We start from the raw sequence: 25,026 nt of genomic DNA on the forward strand, positions 1-25,026 counted from the left end.
TGACGTTTTCTTCTCTGGCCTGGAGATTGGGGATGAAAGCATAAAGCATAGACGTCCCGCACCCCCTTTCCTGTCCTTTGGCCTCGTCGTAAGGGTCTTATGCGTAATTTAAAAAAGCAGCATGGCTCAGTGGAAAGAGCCCGGGCTTGGGAGTCAGAGGTCATGGGCTCGAGTCCCCACTCTGCCACTTGTCAGCTGTGTGACTGTGGGCAAGTCACTTAACTTCTCTGTGCCTCAGTTACCTCATTTGTAAAATGGGGATTAAATGTGAGCCTCACGTGGGACAACCTGATTACCCTGAATCTATCCCAGCGCTTAGAACAGTGCTCTGCACATAATAAGCGCTTAACAAATACCACCATTATTACCTTGCAGCTCCTCTGCTGACCCCCTTCTAATTGGCCTCTGTGCCCGGCTGGGGAAATCTCTTCTCCTGTGGGTCACTAGGGCTGTCGGTGTCGAGGGCGGTGAGGGAAGGAGGGCAAAAGTGGGGCGACTGACCGCTTTTCTAAGATTAGGGTGGAAGATGGGAGGAGGGAGGGGGAGAAAGAGGGAGAGGGAAGGGGGGGTGGGAGAGAAAAAGGGAGGGAGAGGGAGGGAGGAAGAGGGAAAGGGAGGGAGGGAGGGAAGGAAGGAGAGAAAAATGGAGGGAGGGAGGGAAAAAAAGGGAAGGAAAGGGAGGGAGAGAGAAAAAGGGAAAGGAGGGAAGAATGGGAGGGAAAAAGGTAGGGAGAGAGAAAAAGGTAGGGAGAGAGAAAAAGGGAGGGAGGGAGAGAAAAAGGGAGGGAAAGTGAGGAAGGGAAGGGGAGAAAAAGGGAGGGAAAGGGAGAGAGAGAGAAAAAGGGAGGGAGGGAGAGAAAAAGAGTGGGAAGGAAAAAGGGAGGGAAAGGGAGGGAGAGAGATAGAAAAAGGGAGGGAAAGAGAGGGAGGGAGGGAGAGAAAAAGGGTGGGAAGGAAAAAGGGAGGGAAAGAGAGGGAGGGAGAGAAAAAGGGAGAGGGAGGGAGGGAAAGAAAGAAAGAGGGAGAGAAGAAGGGCGGGAGGGGGAGAAGAAGGGAGGGAGGGCAAGAAAAAGGGTGGGAAGGAAAAAGGGAGGGAAAGAGAGGGAGGGAGAGAAAAAGGGAGAGAGGGAGGGAGGGAGGGAGAGAAGGGAGGGAGGGAGAGAAGGGAGGGAGGGAGAGAAGGGAGGGAGGGAGAGAGCCGGAGGAGGCAAAGAGCGTGGGCGGGAGGGAGCGAGGCAGGAGGCTGTGCGAAGGTGGGCCTTGGATCCCGGAAGTCCCCGCCCCGCTCCCTCCCGATTGGGCCGCCGGGAGCCGTGGCCGAGAGGCTCTCTGGGAAATGTAGTCCCCGGCTCGGGGCCGGCCCGGGCCTCAGGCGGACCCCAATTCCCAGCCATCCCCGCGCGCAAGCCCGGTTTGCGGGCCGGCGGCGGGCGGACGGGCGGACGGACGGGCGGACGGACGGGCGGGCGGACGGACGGACGGGCGGCCCGGCCTAACGGGGCCGCACCCGGTGAGGGCCGCGGCGGGCGGCGGGGCCGGGCCGGGCCGGGCCGCTCCAAGCCGGGGGCGCCGACACGCCCCCCCCAGGACGGCCCCGACCGGGCCCGGGAGCCGGGGGGGGCGGGGGCGGCGGCCGAGCTCCGGGGAACGACGGGGTCCGGGGTGGGCGGGGTCCCGCCGGCGCCTCGGCCGTGGCGGTCAGTCTTTGTGTCCGTCCGGCCAAAGGCCGCTTCCCGGAGCGAAAGGGGGGACGCCCGGCCCGGCCCGGCCCGACCCGACCCGCCGCTCCCGACCCTCAGGACCCCCTTGGCTCTCCCTCCCCCCCGCAGGAGGAAGCCTCATTCCGGAGCCCAATTCAAGCCCTTCCTCTCCTCTCCTCTTCAAGTTTTCCGAAGCCCCGATGCGCTGCCCTCTGCAGAGAGAGGAAAGCGTTCGGAGAGATGTAATCCTCTCATCCTGCTCGGGAGTGAGGTAGAGCCTTGGTTTGGGGTCGGGGGATATTCGGGGGTTCGACCCTCCCCTTGCTGGGTCAGGTTACCCACCCAAGTGACCCAAGCTGGTCTGTGTCAGGGTGGCGGGGGGGGGGGGGGGCGTTTAAACGGTACTCTGACTGTGTGCCGAACCCGGTTCTAAACGCTGGGGCAGGGACTTGATCGTTGGGTTGGAGGCAGTGCCCGTCCTGCGTAGGGATCACGGACAGAAAGTCCACATTTTACCGTCGGGTAAACTGAGGCACCACGCAGCTTAGTGTGTCTTGTCCACTTAAGCAAGAGATCGGCAGATTAGAACCCAGGACCCCTGAGTCCCAGCCCCGCGCGCTCTCCATCGGGCCGTGGGGTTCTCTTCTAACGGCACGTCCCTCTGCCTCCGTTTCCGTCCTCGGGGAGAAGCCCCCCTCAGGGTCATCCAAGTGGAGACGGAGATCCGAGCCCTCCCCGGAGTGAAGTCGTCCGGCGGGGTGGACGATGGCAACCGCTCTCGGCCCCCAGATCCAACCCTCTCTGGGGCAAGAGGGGCGACTGATAATGAAGGTGGAAGAAGACTCTTCCTGGGCCCAAGAACCCACCCCACGGGAGGACGACACCGACTCGGAGACGTTCCGCAAGCGCTTCAGGCGGTTCCGCTACGAGGAGGTGGCCGGGCCCCACGAGGCCTTCAGCAAACTCTGGGAACTCTGCTGTCGCTGGCTGAGGCCGGAGATGCGCTCCAAGGAACGCATCCTGGAGCTGCTGGTGCTGGAGCAGTTCCTCACCGTCCTGCCCCGGGAGATCCAGACCTGGGTCTGGGATCGCTGCCCAGAGAGCGGTGAGGAGGCAGTGGCCCTGGTTGTGGATTTGGAGAAAGAGCCAGGGAGACCGAGGAAGCGGGTGAGAGAAGGGGGAACCTGGATCTGTGGGATTGGAAAGCACTGGGAGTGAGGGGGAGGGGAGGAGGGTGTTAAGGAAGGGTGGAGAAGCCATCTCTCAGTTGCCACCTCGGATTCCTTTGCTTCCCGGAGCCCTGTCCTTGCGGGTGGTAGACATTCTCCCGTGCTGGAGATGGTATGCGCAGTCTCCGTTCGGAAAAGTACGATAGCGGACCCTCAGAGGCTTGATTCCTCCTGGAAGTGATGAGGGGAAATTGCCCCATCTCTGGATGGGGTTGGGATCCGGGGTCTTTTGCCCCTCTGAGGGAACCGGTCCCGTTGGCTGCACAACTACTGCCTGACTCTCTCTCTCTCTCTCTCACTCTCACGTAGACCTTGGTCCTTTGTCCTGTTCATGGCCTTGCGGTGAAAGGTTCAGGGGATGACACTCAGGTCACGTTTTTTTGCGCAGGGGCAGGTGGCGTCGGAGACCCCGGCACCTCTGGGAGCGCTGTGGGAGTTTCCGAGCTTCCAGATGGAGCGAGTGGAAACCCAGTTGGAGGGAGTGTCCCGGGAGGAGGGCGCGGAGAGTCCACACTCGGGTCCGCGGGAGCCGCTGAACCGTAAAGAGGAGGTGCAGCCCCTTCAGGAGAGTGGTAAGGACCGGCAGAACCAGGTGGGAAGAGAGAAAGACTTCCCCAGAGCTCGACTGGTGACCATCCAGCCTGGGAAGCAGCGTGGCCTAGGGCCGAGAGCTCGGGCCTGGGAGTCAGAGGACCCGGGTTCTAATCCCGGCTCCGCCACTTGCCTCCTGGGAGACCTTGGGCAAGTCACTTTTCCGGGCCTCGGTTTCATCGACTGTAAAGCGGGGATGAAATCCTCCGCCCTCCTACTTAGACCGTTAGCCTCATGTGGGACAGGGACTACGTGGCACAGTGGAAAGAGCACGGGCTTTGGAGTCAGAGGTCATGGGTTCGAATCCCGGCTCGGCCACTTGTCAGCTGTGTGACTCTGGGCAAGTCACTTAACTTCTCGGTGCCTCAGTTACCTCATCTGTAAAATGGGGATTAAGACTGTGACCCCCACGTGGGACAACCTGATTCCCTTGTGTCTACCCCAGCACTTAGAACAGTGCTCGGGACATAGTAAGCGCTTAACAAATACCTACATTATTACATTATTACTACATCCAGCCTGGTTATCCTACGCCTCAAGTGCTGGGCACCTAGGAAGAGCTTCATAAAGACCATAGTTAAATTGGTTCCAAAAATCAAAGTTAACCCAGGAGGAGAAAAAACCCTTGGGGAGAGTAGAATATCACCAAATTCAGAGTTGGCAGAGCCCCCTGGGGATGCCAAACTCAGGCCGCTGGCCCTAAGGCCTACCTGCTTCAGTCCTAGGCCAGGCAGATAGAGATCTCCTATTCTTAAAGATGGCGCCAGGTAAGATTTCCCAGCCTCCCTCATTAACTGGTCCCAGTGTTTTAATAATAGTAATAATAATTGCGGTAATTGGTATATGCCAGGCCCTGTTCTAAGCACTGGGGTAGATACAGGATAATTGAAGTACCGTCTCTGGCTAGCCCAGTCAACCTGCCTGCCCTTCCCTCCCATTTCCTCCTGTTTTGTCCTCAGCAGACCTGATGAGCGCTCTTGTCACCAACCCTTTTCTAATAACTCTAATTATACCTGAGGACTATTATTTATTCTCCTGTCTCCAGCCGAGTGATCCCAGTTCCTTCCGCCTTTTTTCATTTGCTCCATTTTCCACCCTTTTTCTTTTTAGGGAAGCAAGGGTACAGCCCTAGTTGAACTGCATGTGGATAATGAGGGAGTTAACTGTGTGTAAGGAATATGGAATTGGGTAAAGGGAAGAGAAGTTTTTCTGACATTTGTGTGGGGTGAGATATTAGAGAGGTGGAGGGACGGGAAAAAGAAGGAAGCAGCATGGCTTAATGGAAAGGGCATGGGACTGGGATTCAGAGGACCTGGATTCTAATTCCTGTTATCTGTTGTGTGACCTTGGGCAAGCCACTTCACTTCTCTGGGCCTCACTTACCTCATCTGATTAAATGTTATTCCTACTTAGACTATGAGCCCCATGAAGGACAGGGGCTGTGTCTGATAATCTTGGGTCTACCCTAGTGCTTAACACAAAGTCAGAGTTTAACAAGTCCCATTAAAAAGAGACCGCTTTGAGAGAGACTTCTCCTCTGGGACCATCTCCCACTCGTTGCTGAGCTGGCCCGGCCTTGAGGGAAGGTTTCTAGACTGCTCACACAGTCAACTGGTTCGTCGTCCTGCAGTACCGTCAGGATGGCAAACAGCTGATTGAAGGGTGGGAGTTCCAGGCTCAGGAGCGACCTCGGGGCAGAAGAGAGGATTTTGCAAATCTGAACTGGCCACCCTCAAAAACTAACCGACGTGGAAGTAACCAATTGAAAACCTGAGATATCCTCTAAATTTTGCAGCTACAACAAAAGGCCCTCCAAGATATAGTCTCAGTCAGCACTTTGTTGGAAACAGGGTCTCACTTTGGGTGGGGGACCAAAGACCAGAAGGTTTTGACAGCCCGGTACTGGCTTTCACATCTGTTCCACTCCCCGCCTGTCCAGATCCCAACTGTTATTTCCCAGTCAGGTTAGTTCTCTCATTACCCCAAGGGGACCCAGAGGGACTCCGTATCTAAGCCCAAGAAAAGGGAACTGTTGTAATGAGAAGGAAGTGTCTTTCTGGGCAACAGGCTTTGGGGCCGTGATGGTGCCATCTGGAAGAGACTCAGTTTCTAGGCAGGTTACATAAACTCGGCTAACATTTCCCTAAATTCTAAAGATTAGAGTCTGAGCTCCTATTGGCAGGGAACAAAGCTTCTATTGTAATTTTCCAACATTTAGCACAGTGCATTGCACCTAGTGGGTGCTCAATAGATACCCTTATTAGCAGACAAGTCTGTTGGACTCTCTTTGTCATTTGGATTTCACTAGGCTAATAATAATGATAACGTTGGTATTTGTGAAGCGCTTACTATGTGCAGAGCACTGTTCTAAGCACTGGAGTAGATTCAGGATAATCAGGTTGTCCCACGTGAGGCTCACAGTCTTAATCCCCATTTTATAGATGAGATAAGTGAGGCACAGAGAAGTTAAGTGACTTGCCCACAGTCACACAGCTGACACATGGTGGAGCTGGGATTCGAACCCATGACCTCTGACTCCCAAGCCCATGCTCTTTCCACTGAGCCTTACAGCACCAGCTGCCCAGAACAGAGAAATGGGTGAGGAATATATTGATTAAGTGCCTACTTAGTGCCAAAGCACTGTGCTACACGCTCTGGTAAGCACCAGATAATCAGATCACAGATCCTAGTCCACCAGGAATTCACAGTCTAAGAGTTAGGAAGAGCAAGGTTCCTCTCTATGGATGAGGAAACTGAGGCACAGAAAGGTTGTGGTGTGCCCAGGTCACACAGCAGAGGTGGTGGAACTGAGATTAGAACTCAGGTCCTCTGACTACCAGGCCCAGGCTCTTCCCGCTAGGCCATGCTGCTTCTCAGACCATTGGCCTGCTGAAAAAACAATTATGGTATTTAAGCACTTTGGTGTCCTGCACTGTTCTTAGCCCTGGGGTAGATAAGTTAATCATGTTGAACACAGTTCCCATCCCAAATAGGGCTCACGGTCAAAGTAGCATGGCCTAGTAAGGCTCCTAGTGAGCGCCGAGGTAGATACGAGGTAATCGGGTTGGACATAGTCTCTGTTCCACATAGGGCTCGTAGTCTTAATCCCCATTTTACAGATGAGGAACACAGAGAAGTTATGTGACTTTCCAAGGCTACCCAGCAGACAAGTGGCAGAGCCAGGATTAGAACTCAGGTCCTTTGATTCCCAGGCCTGGGCTCTTTCCACTAGGCCATGCTGTTCTGCTAAAAAATAGGAATATTGAAGTTGAAAACTCAATTTTAGTCTATAAAGTGTTCAGACCTCAACAGGTTATGGCTTAGGAGTCTGTTAGATAAATAGGGTGTTGAAAAGTACATCCTAACCCTGACTCAGAAGCGACTTCTCCTAAACTTCCTGAGCTGCCCAGCCCCAAACTGATGGATAGGCTAAACGAGCTTGCCTGTTGCCATGAGTGGAATTTGTGTGTACAGACTCCAGTCTTACCATTACTCTGTAGCCTAAAGCTTCTTGATCCATACACGGGATGCCTAGAGAAGCAGCGTGGCTCAGTGGAAAGAGCCCGGGCTTGGGAGTCAGAGGTCATGGTTTCGAATCCCGACTCTGCCACTTGTCAGCTGTGTGACTGTGGGCAAGTCACTGAACTTCTCTGGGCCTCAGTTCCCTCATCTGTAAAATGGAGATGAAGAGGGTGAGCCTCACGTGGGACAACCTGATTACCCCGTAAACCTACCCCAGCGCTTAGAATGGTGTTCTGCACATAGTAAGCACTAACAAATGCCAACATTATCATTATTATTATTATTAAGTCCTCCCCATCTTGTATCGTGTACTGTCAGTCAATCAGTGGTTTTTATTGAACACTGACTGTGTGCACAGAACTGCACTAAGCGCTTGAGAGAATACAGTACAGTAGAGTGGGTAGACACGGTCTTTATCCATGAGGGGCCTGTGGTGTAGAGGAGGAGGAGCCTTACAGTGTAGCAGTGTACTAGCAGTACATCACCTCACTCACACCTTCAGCAAGGTTGTAAGGAAATGTGATTCCAGTCTCCATAAAAGAACTCTACAATATGAAAGCAGACTGATGGAGTAAACCACTATTGCTGGGGCTTCTGCCAGGCCATTCAGAAAATCCAGGCCCTTCCTGAATGAAAGACAGATCCATCTGGTGAGCTCTCATTTCCCCTGCCCTGAGGTGTTTAGAATACACTCGGCATTTTACGTTTTCCCTTTGGAAACACTGCCTGCAGAATCCCTTCCCAGACGGTATCCAGCCATCAGGGGAAGCGAGCGCTAGCGGCCCAGCTGTTACTGGAGCTAGCTAGAAAGAGAGAGAGTGTGTATGCAGGCCATTGAAAACAAGTGAAGTGAAAAGGCCCATCTATTGGGGAAATGGCCTGTTTACCACGGAAAATCAGTGTGGTGTTGTGTATAGATAATGTCTGTTTAGCAGCTGCTGTGATCACAAGTCATCCCTAGCCTCAGAGTTTGGTTTTATTCAACTTCCTTTAGATCCTCCCTGTTGATTTAATTCCCCCTAGGAGTGCAGTTTTTACTCTCTTGTGGTAAATTATACCATTTACACTATAATTCTGGCCTCCTATTTTTCTTTGGCAAAACAAGAGACAAGAAACCAACTCAAGTTTTTAGCACAGATCATATCATGCATAGCTCGATTTTAGTCAGCTGGATGAACTGTTTGTGGCCACCTAGGTAGTGGTTTATCGTTCATCAAAATTACCCTTATTTATCTGCAAATCACCCTTTTACTCGATGAGACCATCTCCGGCTTGTAATTTAAAAGGGGCAATCTTGTCTTAAAAAACTAAATAGATCACCGTAAGTTGTTATCGTTTGGCTAGTCGACCGTCCTTTCCAATCTGTGAGTTATTTCTTGCTAGTGTAGGTGGTTTTCTATCACCTGACTCTGTCTTCCAAATTGGTAATAGAAAGTGACCTTCCCAGACTAAGCCCTTTATTTCTCCTCCCTGCCCCTACCCTTTGCGTCAACTGTGTATTTGGTTGCGTGACCCTTAAGCACTTTGGTAGTCTCCTCAGGCCCTTATTTTTATACTGCACTATTTCCCCTGTCCCTAGTCTATTTTAATGTCTGTCCCTCTCTCCACCAGATGGTAAGCTCCCTGTGAGAGAGAGAGCTACCTCTCATATCTACCACCTCTGTTGCAATGTAGTTTCCCAAGCCCTCAGTATGGTACTCTGCACACAGTAAGTGCTCAATAAATTCCCCTGATTGATTGACATACACCTCCTCAGAACACCTCCTTTTCCTTGAAGAGGGTTTGGTGTCTTCTGGGGTGAGTTAAGAAGGGGGAATGAGATGGGGATGATGTGATCACTTTGTTACATGCAGCTCGTTATGGGGAGGGAACAGGTTTGCCAGGTCTGTGGTAGTGTACTCTCCTGAGTGCTTAGTACAGAGCTCTTGACATAATAAGTGCTCAGTAAACACCATTCATTGACTGATTGATCAGAAAAACCTTAAGGTCCCAGGAGGATGGTTCATGCGAATCTTGAGTCTGTGGCCCTGGATTTGAGACTGTTTCTGGATGGGATGTGTCTGGCTGACTGGAATGTCTGAGGAAGACTGTTGAACAGCATAATGGTTCAGGGCAGCTAAATGAAGAGTCAGCTGGAGAGGAGCTGGAGAGTCAGCTGTGTGACTGTGGGCAAGTCACTTAACTTCTCTGTGCCTCAGTTACCTCATCTGTAAAATGGGGATTAACTGTGAGCCTCACGTGGGACAACCTGATTCCCCTGTATCACCCCCAGCGCTTAGAACAGTGCTGTGCACATAGTAAGCGCTTAACAAATACCAACATTATTAGAAGAGAGCCAGGAAACGGGGAAAACTGGAAGGAGGTTGATATGGTAATTTAGCCAGAAAATGGCCAGTGCCTAGACCAGAGTATGGTAGTTTGGTTGGAGAGGAAGGAGTGGATCGTGGAAAGGTTGTGCAGGGAAAAAGCGTGGAGTTTGTCAGTGGACCAAATGTGAAAATTGAAAGAGAGCAAGGAATCAGTGGCAATACCAAAGTTGTGAGCTTCGGGGATGGGCCGGAGGGGTGGTGTGGGGACAGTGATGGGAAGAGTCGGTGGAGGAGTGGATTTGGGGAGGAAGATGAGGTTGGTTTTAGACCTTTTGATCTTGAGTGGCTGGCTGGAGGTCCCTGTGGAAGATGTCCTCAAAGCAAGAGGAAACGGGAGATTGCAGAAGAGGTGAGAGGACGGGACAAGCGAGACAGATGTATTTGGTCAACCTTTATGAGCTGTTTTCCCTTTGTCTTTTCAAGTTCAGTTCTAAAAGATGGGAGGCTTGAGCTTGGCATTTGTCCCCTAATATAAACATCATGGTCTGGACCTGGGAGTCAGAAGAGCTGGGCTTTAATCCTGGCTTTGCCACTTGCCCTGCTGTGTGACCTGGAGCAAGTCACTTAACTCCTCTGTGCCTCAGTTCCCTCATCTGTAAAGTGGGGATTCAGCACCTGTTCTCCCTTTTATTTTTTAATGCTACTTGTTAAGCACTTACTTTGTGCCAGGCACTGTACTAAGCGCTGGGGTAGAGATAAGCTGATCAGGTTGGACACAATCCACATCCCATGGGGGCACACAGTCATAATCCCTGTTTTACAGATGAAGTAACTGAGGCCCAGAGAAGTGAAATGACTTGCCCGAGTTTCCATAGCCATTCCATAGCAGACAAGTGGCAGAGCTGGAATTAGAACCCTGGTCCTTCTGACTCCCAGGCCCATGCTTCATCGACAAGGTCCCGCTCTCTCCTACTTAGGCTGTGAGCTCTGTGTGGGACGAGGACTGTGTCTGACCTGATTATCGGGCGTCTCACGTAGGGTTTAGGACTCCGCTTGGAACATAGTAAGCTCTTAACAAATAACCCAGTTGTGATTGTTGGGTATGGGGAGGAGAGGGGAAATGGTCAGGCGGAGGACGACAGCATTAATGGCTTCTTTCTCGTCCTTTAGCTTTGCCTGCCCCTTGGGTTCCTGCCCTCCCTGAGGAAGGAAGTACCAGGGACCAGGAAATGATGGCTTCACTCCTCACTGCTGGGGCCCAGGTGAGCCGCTCCACCCTTAACCCCCCTGAAAGCGTGGACCCTGCTCCCTGATGGTGACCGTGCCTGGCCCTTCCCTGTGCTCTGGGCTTTTCTGCTCCATAGCACCACCACGTCCCTCGACCTCGGATCCGCTCCTCGGTTCCTCCTGTCTAGCTTGTAGGTGTCCTCTCCTTCACCTAGTACTCGCTTGCCCTTGTGATTTGCCTCGCCTCCGGTCTTCTCCCCTGGATCCTTCCTTCCATGTGCTGATCCCTGCTGCTCATCGCAGGAGGAAACGAAGGCATTTTCTTGGCAGTAGCAGGTGTCTGTGATGTTGCAGGGACCGGCGACGCAAGCAGATATGACCAGGTATCTCTCCCACGAGAAGTGGGGCCGTCTGGTCCCGGCTCACAGAGATCGCCACCGGGGTGTCGTGCAGGAGAACTATGGGACCGTTGTCCCGCTGGGTAAGCACTCTTTTCCCTACTCGAAGGCCGGGGGGGCCTGAACCTCATTTCTACTCCTTAGAAGATGAGGACATCCCTTTGAGCCTCCGAACCTCTGGAAGAATTTCTTCTCTTCCTCCCCCTCTGCCCCTTCTGCCTCTCCCTGTGTGGAGGATGTGATTTGGAAATCTGAGCTCAATCCCTACCCCAGGACCTCGCAAAGGGAGCTGAGATTGTAAGCTTGTTCATTCAGTAGTATTTGAGTGCTTACTATATGGAGAGCACTCATGTCTACCAACTCTGTTATATTGTACTCTCCCAATAGCGTAGCACTCTGCACACTGTGAGTGCTCAGTTAATACGATTAATTGGTTGAGAGTTGAGGGATGCTTCCACTCGCCAAATCCCAGCCTCTCCTTCCTCTCTGTTCAGCGGGTCCCCAGATTAGTAGTCACAAGTGAACAAATTGCTGAGCTCTGCTGCTGGCCTGCCCCTTATCTTCTCCCACTTGACCTTACCAGAGGGTCTCCAGGGCACTCTACTCCCCAACCCTCAAATACTCCCCTTTCTGACCATGTAGAGGAAGGGTCTGGCTAAAGGAGGGGAGTTCCCCATCACAGCACGAGCCACGTCATTGTCTCTGCTTCCTCACGATCAGGATTTCAGGTTCCCGCCGCCGACGTCACCCCCCGGCTGGAACGAGGGGAAGAGCCTTGGGCCGTAGCTCTCCAGGGCTCCAAGGAGAGGGAGTTCCCGAGAGGCAGCCACGCCGGGGAGAAGCGAGGGCGCCACGACCACCTGCCGACGAGGAGGGAAGGGAAGACCTGGAGAGATCAGCAGCAGCAGTGGGGTTTGGAGGATGAGAAAATTGCAGGAGTGCACTGGGGCTATGAGGAAACCAAGACTTTCCTGGCCATCCTCAAAGAGTCTCGGTTTTACGAAACCCTCCGGGCTTGCCCCCGCAACAGCCAGGTGTACGGGGCGGTGGCGGAGTGGCTCCGGGAATGCGGCTTCCTGCGGACCCCGGAGCAGTGCCGGACCAAGTTCAAGAGCCTCCAGAAGAGCTACCGGAAAGTGAGGAGCGGCAACGTGCTGGAGCCCTGTGCTTTCTATGAGGAGATGGACGCCCTGCTCAACTCTGCCAACACCCCACCCGCTGACATCCCAGAAGAGGCTGCATCTCCCCTGAGGCCCGGAGGAAGCAGCGCGGGAACTGAAGAGCCAGGGGGCTGGGAGCCCGAAAAGCCTGGCCGGGAGGTGATGGCAGAAGAGTCCGATGGGGATGAGATGGGTCTGGAAGAACCAGGCCTGGAACCCGAAATCTCTGGGGCCCCCGCCCTGTTCCAAAATCCAAGTGGTAAGAATGTTTTTCTAATTACTTATGGTATTTCTTAAGCGCTTACTATAAGTCAAGTACTGTTCTGACCGCTAGGGTATCTACTTGATAATCAGGTTGGACAAAATCCCTATCCCACATGGGGCTTGCAGTCTTAATCCCCGTTTACAGATGAGGTAATTGAGGTGCAAAGAAGTGAAGTGACTTGCCCGAGGTCACACAGCAGGCAAGTGGCGGAGCCAGGATTAGAACCCAGGGCCTATGATTCCCAGGTCTGTCCTCTTTCTCCTAGGACCATGCTGCTTCTCGGCTGCTCTAGGCCATAGAAGATGGAGAGATTAGTAGTGGGAGGGGGAGAAGAGAGAGAGGGAAAAAAAATATATGAATGCGTGCACATTCATGCAAAGAGTGGTGCCTCAGCTCTGAGTTTCGGCATCCTCCTCTGTCAGGGAGGGAGTTAATGTCTCCCTCCCCCTCAAGACCCCACCTCCGGCCCTTCTTTTCTTTTAGCCTGTCTGCACTTGGAAGCCTGGAGCTGTGCACTCCAGACTCAACGTCCTTGTCTAGTGTGTGTACCTCTTCTTTAAAATGACCAAACTAAAACTATGATGAAGCCACAAGCTTCTGGGCCTATTGTGCATCGTTCAGTCGTGTTCTGCCAGAAGCTGGTGAAGCAACTTCCGCGGCTAGTTCAGGTCTACAAGGGGCTGGAGGGGCAGACTGGGGGCCTGAAGCCTGGGGTGCAGGGCTCACCTGTAGGACTGGAGCCTCTTCTTGGTTTATCACTCCTAGGTGAGCGGGGGAACCCTGTTGGGGTGAGCTGAAGAGAGGGATGATGAGGCAAAGTCTTTGACGGGGGAGTGTCGTCAAGAAAGGGTAATAGGAGATAAGGGACAGAGAGGAAACAGTGGGAGATGGGGTTGTTGGAAGAGGAGTAATGGAAAGGAGGTGGACCTTACTTAGGTAGCGCTAAGGGGAAGGTGTAGGCATGAGGAAGAAACAGAGCAGTGCATAATGATGCAGCTACATCATTATGATTCTATTATTTTTTTAAGGACAGGAATCAGGATGTAATTAGAAGGGATCAGAGATCTGTAGTCACCCCAAATGAACTCTTAATATGCTGACCACCCATCTGCAATACCCAATCACATAAGCAGATCTCTTCTGAACCATTTTAAAGTATTCTCTTTGAAAATGCTCTTTTGAGTTAATAATAATCATGAAATTTATTAAGAGCTTGGTGTGTGTCAAGTGTTGTGCTAAGTGCTGCGGTTGATACAAAATCATCAGGTTTAGACATGGCCTCTGCTCTACATGGGGCTGCCAGTTTGAAAACAGGTATTTCGTTTCCCATTTATGGATAAGGAAACTGAGGCACAAAGGAGTTAAGTGACTTGGCCAAGGTCACAAGGCAGGCAAGTGGAGAGGTCGAGGCTAGAGCCTGGGTCTCCAAACTCCCTAGATCTGTGCTGTATCCACTGGATCCTGCTTCTTTTCCAGTAATCTGACAGAAGCCAAATCTTGTGAAGTTTCCCAGGTAACAGTGACCACAAAGCAGACCACGAAGCTTGGGGAGCAGTCTGTGAGTATCTGTCCCCCACCGACTCCCACTCTCCCCCAACTAAATCCGGTGTCTCTGAACTTTCTCTCCTGGTGACAGGAGTGCACTGGGGCTATGAGGAAACCAAGACTTTCCTGGCGATCCTTAACGAGACTCGGTTTTACGAGACCCTCCGGGCCGTCCACCGCAACAGCCAGGTGTACGGGGCGGTGGCAGAAAGGCTCCGGGAGTGCGGCTTCCTGCGGACGGCGGAGCAGTGCCGGACCAAGTTCAAAGGACTCCAGAAGAGCTACCGCCGGGTCAGGAGCGGCCACGTGCTGGAGCCCTGCGCCTTCTATGAGGAGATGGATGCCCTGATGAATGCCCGGGCCCCGGGCCCCTCCAGGGATGCACTGGAGATGTCCAGCCCTCCCCTGAGGCAAGGGGGAGGCGGTGGTGATGCAGAGGAGCAGGAGCCTGGGGGCTGGGATCCTGAGGAGCCTGCTGAAGCAATGGGGGAGGATTCTGATGGGGAAGGAATGGGTTTTGAAGAGCCTGACGTTCCTGGAGCTCCAACGCTGTTCCAGAGCCTGAGTGGTACATATCTTAGTGTGTGTCTGTCTGCTGTCTGTCTCCACCACCCCTGACCCACCCACCTACAGGGAGTTGGCTTACTTGGGGTATTTATACACATTGCCCATCCACCTCCACATCAAATAGAAACTCCTTAGCACTGGCTTTAAAGCACTCAGTAACCTTGCTCCCTCCCATCTTACCTTACTGATTTTTTGCTATAACCCCGCACTCTCACTTGGCTCTTTGAACACCGGCTTACTCACTGCCCCTCGGTATCGCCTACCTCACCGCTGACACTTCACCCACATCCTGCTTCTGGCCTGGAACTCCTTCCCCCTTCATATCTGACAGGCTTTCCACATCTTTAAGGCCTTTTTCATTCATTCATTTAATTTGTTCATTCAGTAGTATTTATTGAGCACTTACTGTGTGCAAAGCACAATATTGAGCGCTTGGGAGAGTACACTGTAACAATAGATATATTCGCTGTCCCCAAAACCACATTTCCTCCAAGAGACCTTCCCCAACTAAGCCCTCATTTCCCTTACTCCTCCTCCCTTCTGCATTGCCCTTTCATTTTGAATTTGCACTCCTTATTCATCCCATCCTCAGCCCCAGAGCACTTACATCCATATCAATAATGTATTTATTTATATCATCTGTCTCTCCCTCTAGACTGTAATCTCCTTGTGGGTAGGTAGCACTTGCCCGCTTTGTGACCTTGGCCAAGTTACTTAACAGTTGTATTGTACTCTCCCAAGGGCTTAATTGTGAGCCCCATCAATCAATCAGTTGTATTTAGTGAACCCTTTCTATGTTCAGAGCATTATACTAAGCACTTGGGAGGAACGATCCGACATAATTAGCAGACACATTCCCTGCCCATAATGAGCTTACTGGGACCGTGTCCAGCCCAATTATTTTGTATCTACCCCCCGCTTAGTACTGTGCCGGGCACGTAATCAGCACTTAAAAATACCACGATTATTATTAGTATAGTGCTCTTCACACAGTAAGTGCTCAATAAATATGACTGATTGACTGATCGGATTGGCAGTCAGGAGACCTGGGTGCCGGCTCTGGATCTGCTGTTGACCTGGCTGACTTCCTGACTCTGCCACAGTTTTGCCCTTTTCAGGAGAGTGAAGGTGGTGATTCACACACCTCTGTACCTCATAGGGATGCTGGGAAGAGACATGAGTTTTTACAAGAGGAAAGACTTTGAACGGCTTTGAGGAAAGGCTCGGGGTAGATCCAAGGCTAATTATTTATGTTTAAGAAGATCAGCAGACACAGTTGGTGGCACAGTATGGCTGTTTGAGGGGCGTGAAAATATCTGCCCTGGAGAACTAGCCAGAGAGGATGAAGTTAGGTGATATCAGAAGAGATCCTGGGCATTTTCAGAAAGCTTTTACAGATCAGTGACAGAAGGGGAGGCTGCTATTATTTCCGGTGCATCACTTCCCCCTGGTCTGACATCTCTGAACTTTCTCTCCTGGTGACAGGAGTGCACTGGGGCTATGAGGAAACCAAGACTTTCCTGGCGATCCTTAACGAGACTCGGTTTTACGAGACCCTCCGGGCCGTCCACCGCAACAGCCAGGTGTACGGGGCGGTGGCAGAAAGGCTCCGGGAGTGCGGCTTCCTGCGGACGGCGGAGCAGTGCCGGACCAAGTTCAAAGGACTCCAGAAGAGCTACCGCCGGGTCAGGAGCGGCCACGTGCTGGAACCCTGCGCCTTCTACGAGGAGATGGATGCCTTGATGAGAACCCAGGCCACCGGCCCCTCTGCTGGAATTGCTGAGGAATCCACATCTCCCCCTGGCCAAGGGGGAAGCGGTGTGGAAACAGACGAGCGAGATCCGGGGTCGTGGGATCACAAGGATGCTTCAGAAGAGGGCATGGCGGAGGAGTCCGACGGGGACGAGATTGGAATTGAAGAGCTGACTCAAGAGCCTGAGGGCTCCAGGGCTCCGGTGTTGTTCCAAAACACGAACAGTAAGACTCTCTCTCGATAGCAGTCCGGATGAGCGGGCACTAATCCATCTGTCCATCCATCCATCCCTTGTCTCTCTACTCTCTATTCCCCACCGTACATCTCATCTGGATACATTTCAGACCCGATACAGATTCTAGGGCAAAGCTGTTCTTACGGTGACTCAAGCCATTTGCTTCCGGCTTGGACCCAAGTGTCAACACACCCCGGAAACACACACTGTGCAGCTGGGCACCTGCTTTCTAGTGGTCCCCAGCTGGGTTTCTTTCCCTTGGCATCACCACATGTTCCTATTTGGCCTAATTCATCCCTCCCAAACCAGCTCTGCCCCCGTCCACCATTAGGACATTTATAAAGTGGAGAGCTTATAAACCAGTGAGGGCTTGGGTCTGGGTGGTCAGGAGGTAGGAGAATGGGACAGATTGCTCCTCTCATGAGTGCACTGGACCCCAAGTTACTACTTGGGCCTAAAGGCCCTTGAACTTCTAAAGATGATTTTATCGTAGCTCTTAAGACCATTTTAAATGTGCCCCTCTCTCCACCCACTTTCCCATCTCCCTCTTCCTAGAAATTATATATTCTGTGTTAGGTCCACATTTAGATGAGCCAATATCTGATTGTCCATTCAACTTCCATTCACCTGGTCTCTGAATTTGCTCACAATTCCTTGAGATTCTTGGCAGCAGACTTCTAACTTTGCACATGCTAGGTGGCCTCTGGCTTCCGACAATTTAGTACCCAAGACTGGCTCATGTACATCCTTTTGCTGTGTATTGTGGCCCCTGAAATGTGGTTATGCCGATGCGGAAAGCCCCCCCCACACTTTTGATAGTACCCAGCCAACTTCCCTCCAGGCTCCTGGTTTTTGGTTTTTGTTTTTTTAATCCCAACAGCATACACATTTCCATTTCAAACCTTTGCCCACTCACACAAAACCCCGAGCCACCTTCCAAACTCTTACTCCAAACGTTAGCTTCCCAGTTTGTTTCAGACTCTACGTCTATGCTAGTTAATCAGCTGACAAGCCTGGCAAAGTTCTTCCTGGACACAGGTATGAGGTTTTAGCTCCTGAGGGTTAGATTTGCCCTGTGTTCCTAAAAGTGGAGCCATGGGGGTGTCATTTACCCTGTGTCAAGGGATAGAGAGTAGGGAAGAATCCACTTCCAAAGTTGCAGTCTGTACTGGATAAAGATAGACTGGGTTCTTCTGCTCTTTCATCATCACCACCATCAATATCATTTATTAGGTATCTCCTATGTGCTGGGTAGTATAATAGCAGTAATAATAATAATAGTAATGCCATTATTATTATTATTATGATTATGATTATTATTAATAATAGTAGTGCAATGGCATTCATTGAGAGCCTGCTGAATTCACTGTATTGTACTAAGGGCTACTAGTTTGCAAACCTTTGGTGTGGGTCCTGGGGTGGTGGAATAATAATAATGTTGGTATTTGTTAAGCACTTACTATGTGCCAAGCACTGTTCTAAGCGCTGGGGTAGACACAGGGGAATCAGGTTGTCCCACGTGGGGCTTAGTCCCCATTTTACAGATGAGGTAACTGAGGCACAGAGAAGTGACTTGCCCAAAGTCACACAGCTGACAAGTGGCAGACCTGGGATTCAAACCCATGACCTCTGACTCCAAAGCCCATGCTCTTTCCACTGAGTGGAATCTCCATCACCCTTTGGATTGAAAAATGAGAATTGATAGGTCAGTCCCCGTGTGCTGGCAGGGTGGCACCCTCCCCCTGCCTTCCCCCTTAAAGTCCCCTGGAACTCAGGTGCCAGGTCTTTAACCTAAAATAACGTGAGGTCATCTGGCCAACAGAGTACAAAAAAATCCTCCAATCCCCATCAGCGGGATGGGTCTAAAAATTAGGCTGTCCTTGTGAACCTCCTGGTTGACCACAGGGGACAGTTTTGAGACCATAGCCCTGTCTTACCTCTCTTCTCCTAAGGTACTCAAAAGTGAAGCTCCGGTCCTTGTTTTATTTTAGTCCCTGGGGTCCTCTTGCTCCTTGGACCTTTCCTAGAGGTAGGCAAAAATGAAACTTAAAAAATCGGTTTGGCTTTCCCACAGTTCACTTCCAAATTCTTCAATTTGAGATTAAATTGACAACCTGCCTTCCTCTGAGCATTTAGGAGAGAAAACATAATCTCCCAAGGCGGATGAAATGCAGGAATTTAGCAAAGAAGTTAATCATCTTCCTGCCTTCCAAGCCATCCTGGGAAAGTATTCTTGGTTAGCCTACTGGGCATTTCAGCTAGTTCATAATAAGGAGCTCTTATAGGAAAAGCGAGGATGGGATTGTTCCCTTCTCTAGAAATACCCAGGCTGAATTATTTTTGCTCCATGTTCCTGGGGCAAGGCCTTCTTCACTTGATCCTTGCTACTCCTTAGCCATATGAGTTGAAAATTCCAACACTTCCCCCAGAATTGTTCAAGGTTCAAGGTCTCTGGGAATTCCCAAAGAATGTTTAGACATTTCCCTTGTGATTCCATCTGCTCCCAGCCTAGGAAGGTCCTGGAACTCCCATTAGTAAGCAGACATGCCCACTCCAAGGAGGCAATAGTAATGATCCCCTGAAACTGTTGGAGTGAGGTTCCCGTGACTTGCTCATCCCAAATCTCTGATGATGAGTCCTGAAAAGACCTAAAATGGTGGCTCTTAGTTTTTTCAAGCCTGCCCCCTCCCAGTCCTCTTCTCCATTCTCCCTCTGGCTCAAAAAATTTGTACTCTAGTTTTCCTCTGTGTGTTTTTTAATCGTATTTGTTAAGCGCTTACTATGTGTCAAACACCATTCTAAGCACTGGGGTAGGTACAAGTTAATTAGATCATATGTCCCCATCTCACATGGGGCTTACGGTCTAAGAAGGAGAGAGAACAGGTATTCAATCCCCCTTTTAGCGTTGAGGAAACTGAGGCACAGAGAAGTTAAGTGTCTTGCCCAAGGTCATAGAACAAGCATTTGGCAGAGACGGGATTAGAACCCAGGTCCTCTGACTCATAGGCCCGTGCTCTTTCCACTGGACAACACTACTTAAATGAAACCTCTGTCAAGTAACATGTTTCTAGTACCGCAATGTGGGAGTAATGGTATTGGACACTGTAGAATGAACTATCTTGTCCCCTGTTTGCTCCTCCAGGAACAGGACTTCCAAATCCCAAATCTGATGGGATCACCCGGCTGGAGTGTGGGAAAGAATTGTGGAAAGTAGATCTCCAGACTTCCAAGAGGGAGGCCTTGAGAGGAGCTCATGCAGGTGAGGAGTGAATGAGGTCTGATCAGATCTCAGTATGGAGACCTGAGATCCCTGGGATTTTCCTCTTCCTGCCCTAGATGTTTGAGCATCTTAACTTTAATTCTCCATTCCCTGTAGCCCAAGGTGTGGGTAAAATCTGCACTGTCTCTCCATTCTCTCAGGTTTGGGGAGCAAGGCGAATCCAAAACGGGAAATTTCTGAGGATGTGGAACTGCAGGGGCCATTACCAGGACGGTCCAGAAGTGTGGTCCCCCAGCGCCCTGATCTGGGAAAAGACTGTGAAAGTGAGTGCAGACCCGGGAAGCAATGGGGGAATCCCTCGGGAGAGAAATTAGGGAGACTCATTTCCCAGCAGAGAGATTTAGGGAAAGTCATAGGTCACCAGAGACATTTCATGGGGGAGAAATCCTTTAAATTCCTCAAATACGGAAAAGGCTTTGGCCTGAACTCCCATCTTATGATGCATCCGATGGTCCGCCAGAAAGAAAACCCCCACAAATGCAGCGAGTGTGGGAAATGTTTTGGTAGGAGCCGGAGCCTCATTAGGCACCAGAGAATCCACACTGGGGAGAAACCTTTCAAATGCCTGGACTGTGGGAAAAGCTTCAATGACTCCTCAAACTTTGGTGCCCACCAGAGAATCCACACGGGAGAGAAACCCTATAAATGCAGCGAGTGTGGAAAATGCTTCAGCCAGAGCTCCAGCCTTATCATACACCACAGAACCCACACGGGAGAGAAGCCCTACAAATGCAGCGAGTGTGGGAAAAGCTTCAATAACAGCTCCCACTTCAGCGCACACCGGCGCATCCACACAGGGGAGAACCCGTACAAGTGTGGTGATTGTGAAAAGAGCTTCAGTAACTGCACCCGCTTTAGAGAACATCGGAGAACCCACACGGGAGAGAAGCCGTATTCGTGCCTCCAGTGTGGGAAAAGCTTCAGTAAGAGCTCAGCTCTCTCCAAACACCGAGAAATCCACGTGAGAGAAAAGCTACTGACCCAGCCTAGACCTAATTACACACCAGAGAACCTGAAAGTGCGAGAGACTCTGTAGAGGAAATTAGTTGAGGTAACCTTAGTACAAAGATCGCATCTCTCGGCTCAGGATACCCATGTGGCTTAAAAAATTTTCCCTCTCTCCTGGAACCAATCTTCTGTTAGATCGGAAGTGAAACTCCCCAGGGAGATGGAAATGACAAGACCCAGATCGCATCCCACCTCTGCTTCTGAGCCATTGAATCAGCTCTTCAGTAGGCCCTGACTTCCCCTTGTAGTAAAAAGGGGAAGGTGGGTGGCCTGTTCGTGAATTCAGCAAGCGACTCTGTCAGGTGTGTAGTGGACAGTCCTGCCTGTTGAATTACTGATTCTGGCAGCACTGAGGGCGTCCGGTCAAACGCAGGTGAAAGGTGCTTCTTCAGAGGGGTGGAAATGCCGAGGGCGGTGTTGTCTCCCCCTCCTTCGTATGTGAATCTGCCCTTACCACGGTTACACCCTCCTGGGGCTGGAAGGGACTTAGCTTCCAGGCAGAGCTGTAGTCCTAACCATCCCCAACCGTTGAATAAGGATCCTATTTTTAAAGCTATCTCTAGGTCACTGTGCAACACTCCTCAATAATCCATTCCAGTGTTTAACAAACCTCCTTGTCAGGAAGTTCTTCCGTATGTCTAGCCTAGGTCTTTTGTGCTGTAGTTTAAGCCCATTTCCTCTTGTTCTTTCCTCAGTAGAGAAGGAGAGCAGCTCGTCCCCTTCCTCTGAAAGCCTCCTCTAAAGATATAGGTCACCCTGTAACCTTCACGTCTCTAGCATAATCTCAGTTCTTTTAACCTTTTCTCACAGACTTGTTCCGATCTTTTAGTTGTCTTCAGTGTTTTTGTCTGAACTCTCCAAGTTTCTCATGGCCCCCTTAGAGTGAGTGGAATGTCTGCTCCTTGCCTTTATTGGAATAAAGTAGAATTTTGTGCCCATCCCTGCTTCTGAACTCTCCTGGTTACTATTGTTCGAGCGAAACCTCGAAGTTTGGTGCTTGTTAGGAAGTCTGCACCTTAAGATAGTAATTGCAGAGGTGCAACCTCACTCCTGGCTCCTTGTTTAGCCATGATTCGGAGGAGCCTGTGGAGTTGAGTCGCTTCCGGAGCCTGCGGCGGAGGGAGTTTGGAGACCCTGGCGAAAACCGGGACCAAGGAAAGCTCCAGTGCACCTTGGGCCTAGGAAGAACATGGTGTGGGATTGGTCTCCTGGGGATGTCACAGACCACAAGGCCCACAACCCCAGAACTGGTCTGAAAGCAGACCACCTTGGGTGCCAGAGCGGGAAGAGAAAGGCTCCTCAGTTATGTGTAATCACTCAGTGCATGTGTCTTCCTCCAGACCTCAGGGAGAGTGTTGGATGGTTCTGACAAGAGATTCCTAGAAGCACAATACCTAAGAGCCCTGGGGATTTCAGAATTTTTCCAATGCTCCCATGTCTAGCATGTCTGGACTGCTCCCTGCAGTATCCCTAAAGTCCTTGGAGGGTCAGGAAGAGGAGGTTCTCAAGAGACTGGGAATTTCTCCCAGGCTAAGAAGAGGTGCAGTTCCTCAGCTAAGGGAGAGTATTCCTTCTCAAAGGGTTACAGTCGGTTTTCCTGCAGTGTGGAAGTTGGGTTGTGGTGATACAGTGCCCAAAAGCATTTCTTCCCCAGTTTTACTGTGACTTATCCAGATAGAGGCACGCTATCAGGAGAACGTTCCCTAATTCCACAAAGATGTTCTCACCCAAAGCCATTGTGAAAACTCGCGGGTTGGCAGAACAGATGGGAGTGATGGTGACGATGCCGGAGTCCCCACCGAGCCCCATTCTGAGACTTGGAGATCGAGAACCTCCGCGAAGAGGTTGACTATAGTCCATCGGCAGATTGAGTGTATTGCTAGTCTTCCCACTGGTGCAAGTTTTCAGTTGTGGTTGTTATGAGCTGGACAAGTCACCCCTAGGTGTCTGTGGGTTTCACAGAGTTCCTGAGCTGGGGAAAGGAGTACTGTAGGGGAACTAGTGGGGAAGGACTGATCCAATAATGATGATAATAGCAATAATGCATTTGTTTAGAGAAGCAGCGTGGCCTAATGAATACAGCACAGGCCTGGGAGTCAGAAGGACCTGGATTCTACTACCGGGCTCCCCCACTTGTTTCTTGTGTGACCTTGGCCAAGTCACTTAGCTTCTGTGTGCCTTGTTACTGCCTCTGTAAAATGGGGATTAAGAGGGATTAAGACTTTGAGCACCTTGTAGGGCAGGGACTGTGTCCAGCCCTATTTGCTTGTATCCATGCTAGTGCTTAGTCCAGTATCTGGCACACAGTAAGCACTTAATAAATACCACAATTATTATTATTATTGTCATTATTATTATTATGCACTTGTGTGCCAAGCACTGTGCTAAACCCTGGAATAGATACAAGTTAATCAGGTCAGACACAACCCTAGGCCCTCATGGGACTCACAGTTTAAGTAGGAGGGAGAATAGGTATCATAACCTCATTTTACAGATGAGGAAATGGAGGTACAGAGAAGCCAAGTGACTTGCCCAAGCTCACACAGCAGACAAGTGGCAGAGCCAGGATTAAAACCCACATTCTCTGACTTCCAGGCTCATGCTCTTTCTACTAGGCCAACGCTATCGCTCTTGTTCCCCGTGGGATCTCCTCTCCCTTCTCTCCTTTTGACTCTCCGTATTTGTCCAAACCTTAGGCGTTGGCCTTTTATCCCACTTAGGACTTGGGAAATTCTGATCCTTACATTCTGATCCTTACACTCAGTTCTTTTGCACCCAGAGGAATTTCAGGAGCAGATAGAGAAAAGAGAAAGACCACTCAAGATGGGAGTCTAATCTGCAATGTGCCGGGAAAGGATCAAACACCCCAGGGTTGTCAATGTGAAATGATTTACCCACTGATTCTGATCTGAAATGTTATGTGTCCATGTGTCCACATATGTCATCCGAAACTTTAGATCGTAGACTCCCAAAAGGTATTGACCATTTCTCTTTTTAGTTTAAACTCGGTACAATATTTAGGTCAGTATCATGTGCACGGTCGTGCTCAATAAATATGTTTTCTTGATAATAATGTTGTGAGAGGTGGTATGGGAGGTAATTTTGGCAAAGGGGCAGCCTGCAGTGGGTTTGTGCTTTGGGGTGGGGATTTGAGAAGCAGCACGGTCTAGTGGAAAGAGACTAAGCATGGGAATCAGAGATCCTAGGTTCTAATCCTGGTTCCACCACTTGTCTACTATATGATCCTGGGCAATTGACTTGAATTTTGTGCCTCAGTTCCCTCATCTACAAAATGGGAATTCAATCCCTGTCCTCCCTCCTACATAGACTGTGACCCCAATGTGGGACTTGATTACCTTGTATCTAGCCCAGTGCTTAGTACAGTGCTTGACACTAATGCCATTATTATTATTATTATTATTTCCTGGGAATAGAGGCAGTAATTGTCATGGTATTTCCTGAGTAAATCAGACAGTGCAATGTACTGTACTGTAAGATATGGGGAAGTTCAGCAGAAGCAAGAGACCAAATCAAGAAAGCCACAGTTAGGCAGGCCTGGGTAAAGACTTCACTGGGGAGGAATAATAATTAGAATACTAATTGGGGTATTTGTTAAACATTTACTATATGTGAAGCACTGAGCTAAGCACTGGGGAAGTAGAGGATAATCATGTTGGACAGTCTCTGTCCCACATGGGGCTCTCACTCAAAGTGGGAAGGAGAAGAAGTATTGAAACCCCATTTTACAGATGGAGAAAATGAGACCCAAAGAAGCTAAGTAAGTTGCCCAAGGTCACCTAGTAGGCAAGGAGTGGAGGCGGGGTAAGGACCCAGGTCCTCTGACTCACAGGCCCGGGTGCTTTCCACTAGGCCACACTGCTTCCCGCATTTCCTTTTTCTGTGAAAATCCTCAAAGCGTGTTTGTTGTGTAAATCAGTTCTCATGTGCCTTGTCTCCCCCTATCATCGGAAGACACATGTTGGGCAGAAACCATATCTCTTGTCACCTCTCCCAGCATTTGGACTCAGTGCAGATTGAATGGTCATTTTTAGACAACTCAGTCCTCACTGTGTGTTCGCCATCCAAGTACTGAGATTTGATGATTTACATAGATTAGATGATGACGGAATATCCCATCAAATTACAGATGAATCTCTGTGCGGCAAGGAAGACTTTAAGACCAACGTAGCTTAGAGGGAAGAGCATGGGCCTGGGAGTCAGAGGACCTGGATTCTAA

At 50.6% G+C, this 25,026-nt stretch overlaps 1 protein-coding gene across 6 annotated transcripts; it reads left to right on the top strand.

The window, feature by feature from the left end:
* The first annotated feature begins 1,464 nt into the window (after window positions 1-1,464).
* ZKSCAN2 (zinc finger with KRAB and SCAN domains 2) lies at window positions 1,465-25,026 on the top strand. Of its 6 annotated transcripts, none has more exons than XM_029074452.2 (12): window positions 1,465-1,510; window positions 1,830-1,971; window positions 2,391-2,867; window positions 3,318-3,501; window positions 10,522-10,613; window positions 10,933-11,059; window positions 11,697-12,395; window positions 14,038-14,514; window positions 15,999-16,490; window positions 19,644-19,760; window positions 19,922-20,044; window positions 24,937-25,026. In XM_029074452.2, the coding sequence occupies exons 3-12, from the start codon at window positions 2,466-2,468 to the stop codon at window positions 24,981-24,983; spliced, it is 2,760 nt and encodes a 919-aa protein (XP_028930285.1). In that variant the 5' UTR covers window positions 1,465-1,510; window positions 1,830-1,971; window positions 2,391-2,465; the 3' UTR covers window positions 24,984-25,026. The 6 variants fall into 6 exon arrangements, with proteins under 6 accessions (XP_028930285.1, XP_028930284.1, XP_028930282.1 ...); XM_029074451.1 differs by lacking the exon at window positions 24,937-25,026 and adding an exon at window positions 23,569-23,862; XM_029074449.1 differs by lacking the exon at window positions 24,937-25,026 and having other exon boundaries at window positions 2,388-2,867; window positions 19,922-21,727.

The sequence above is a fragment of the Ornithorhynchus anatinus genome, chromosome 11 (assembly GCF_004115215.2).
Source record: "Ornithorhynchus anatinus isolate Pmale09 chromosome 11, mOrnAna1.pri.v4, whole genome shotgun sequence".
Classification (NCBI taxonomy): Eukaryota; Metazoa; Chordata; class Mammalia; order Monotremata; family Ornithorhynchidae; genus Ornithorhynchus; species Ornithorhynchus anatinus.

Coding starts and splice junctions, on each gene's coding strand:
- ZKSCAN2 (XM_029074449.1), top strand. CDS start 2,466: ATGGCAACCGCTCTCGGCCCCCAGATCCAACCCTCTCTGGGGCAAGAG. Junction 2,868..3,317: donor CAGGGAGACCGAGGAAGCGG/GTGAGAGAAGGG, acceptor TTTTTTGCGCAG/GGGCAGGTGGCGTCGGAGAC. Junction 19,761..19,921: donor CTTGAGAGGAGCTCATGCAG/GTGAGGAGTGAA, acceptor CCATTCTCTCAG/GTTTGGGGAGCAAGGCGAAT.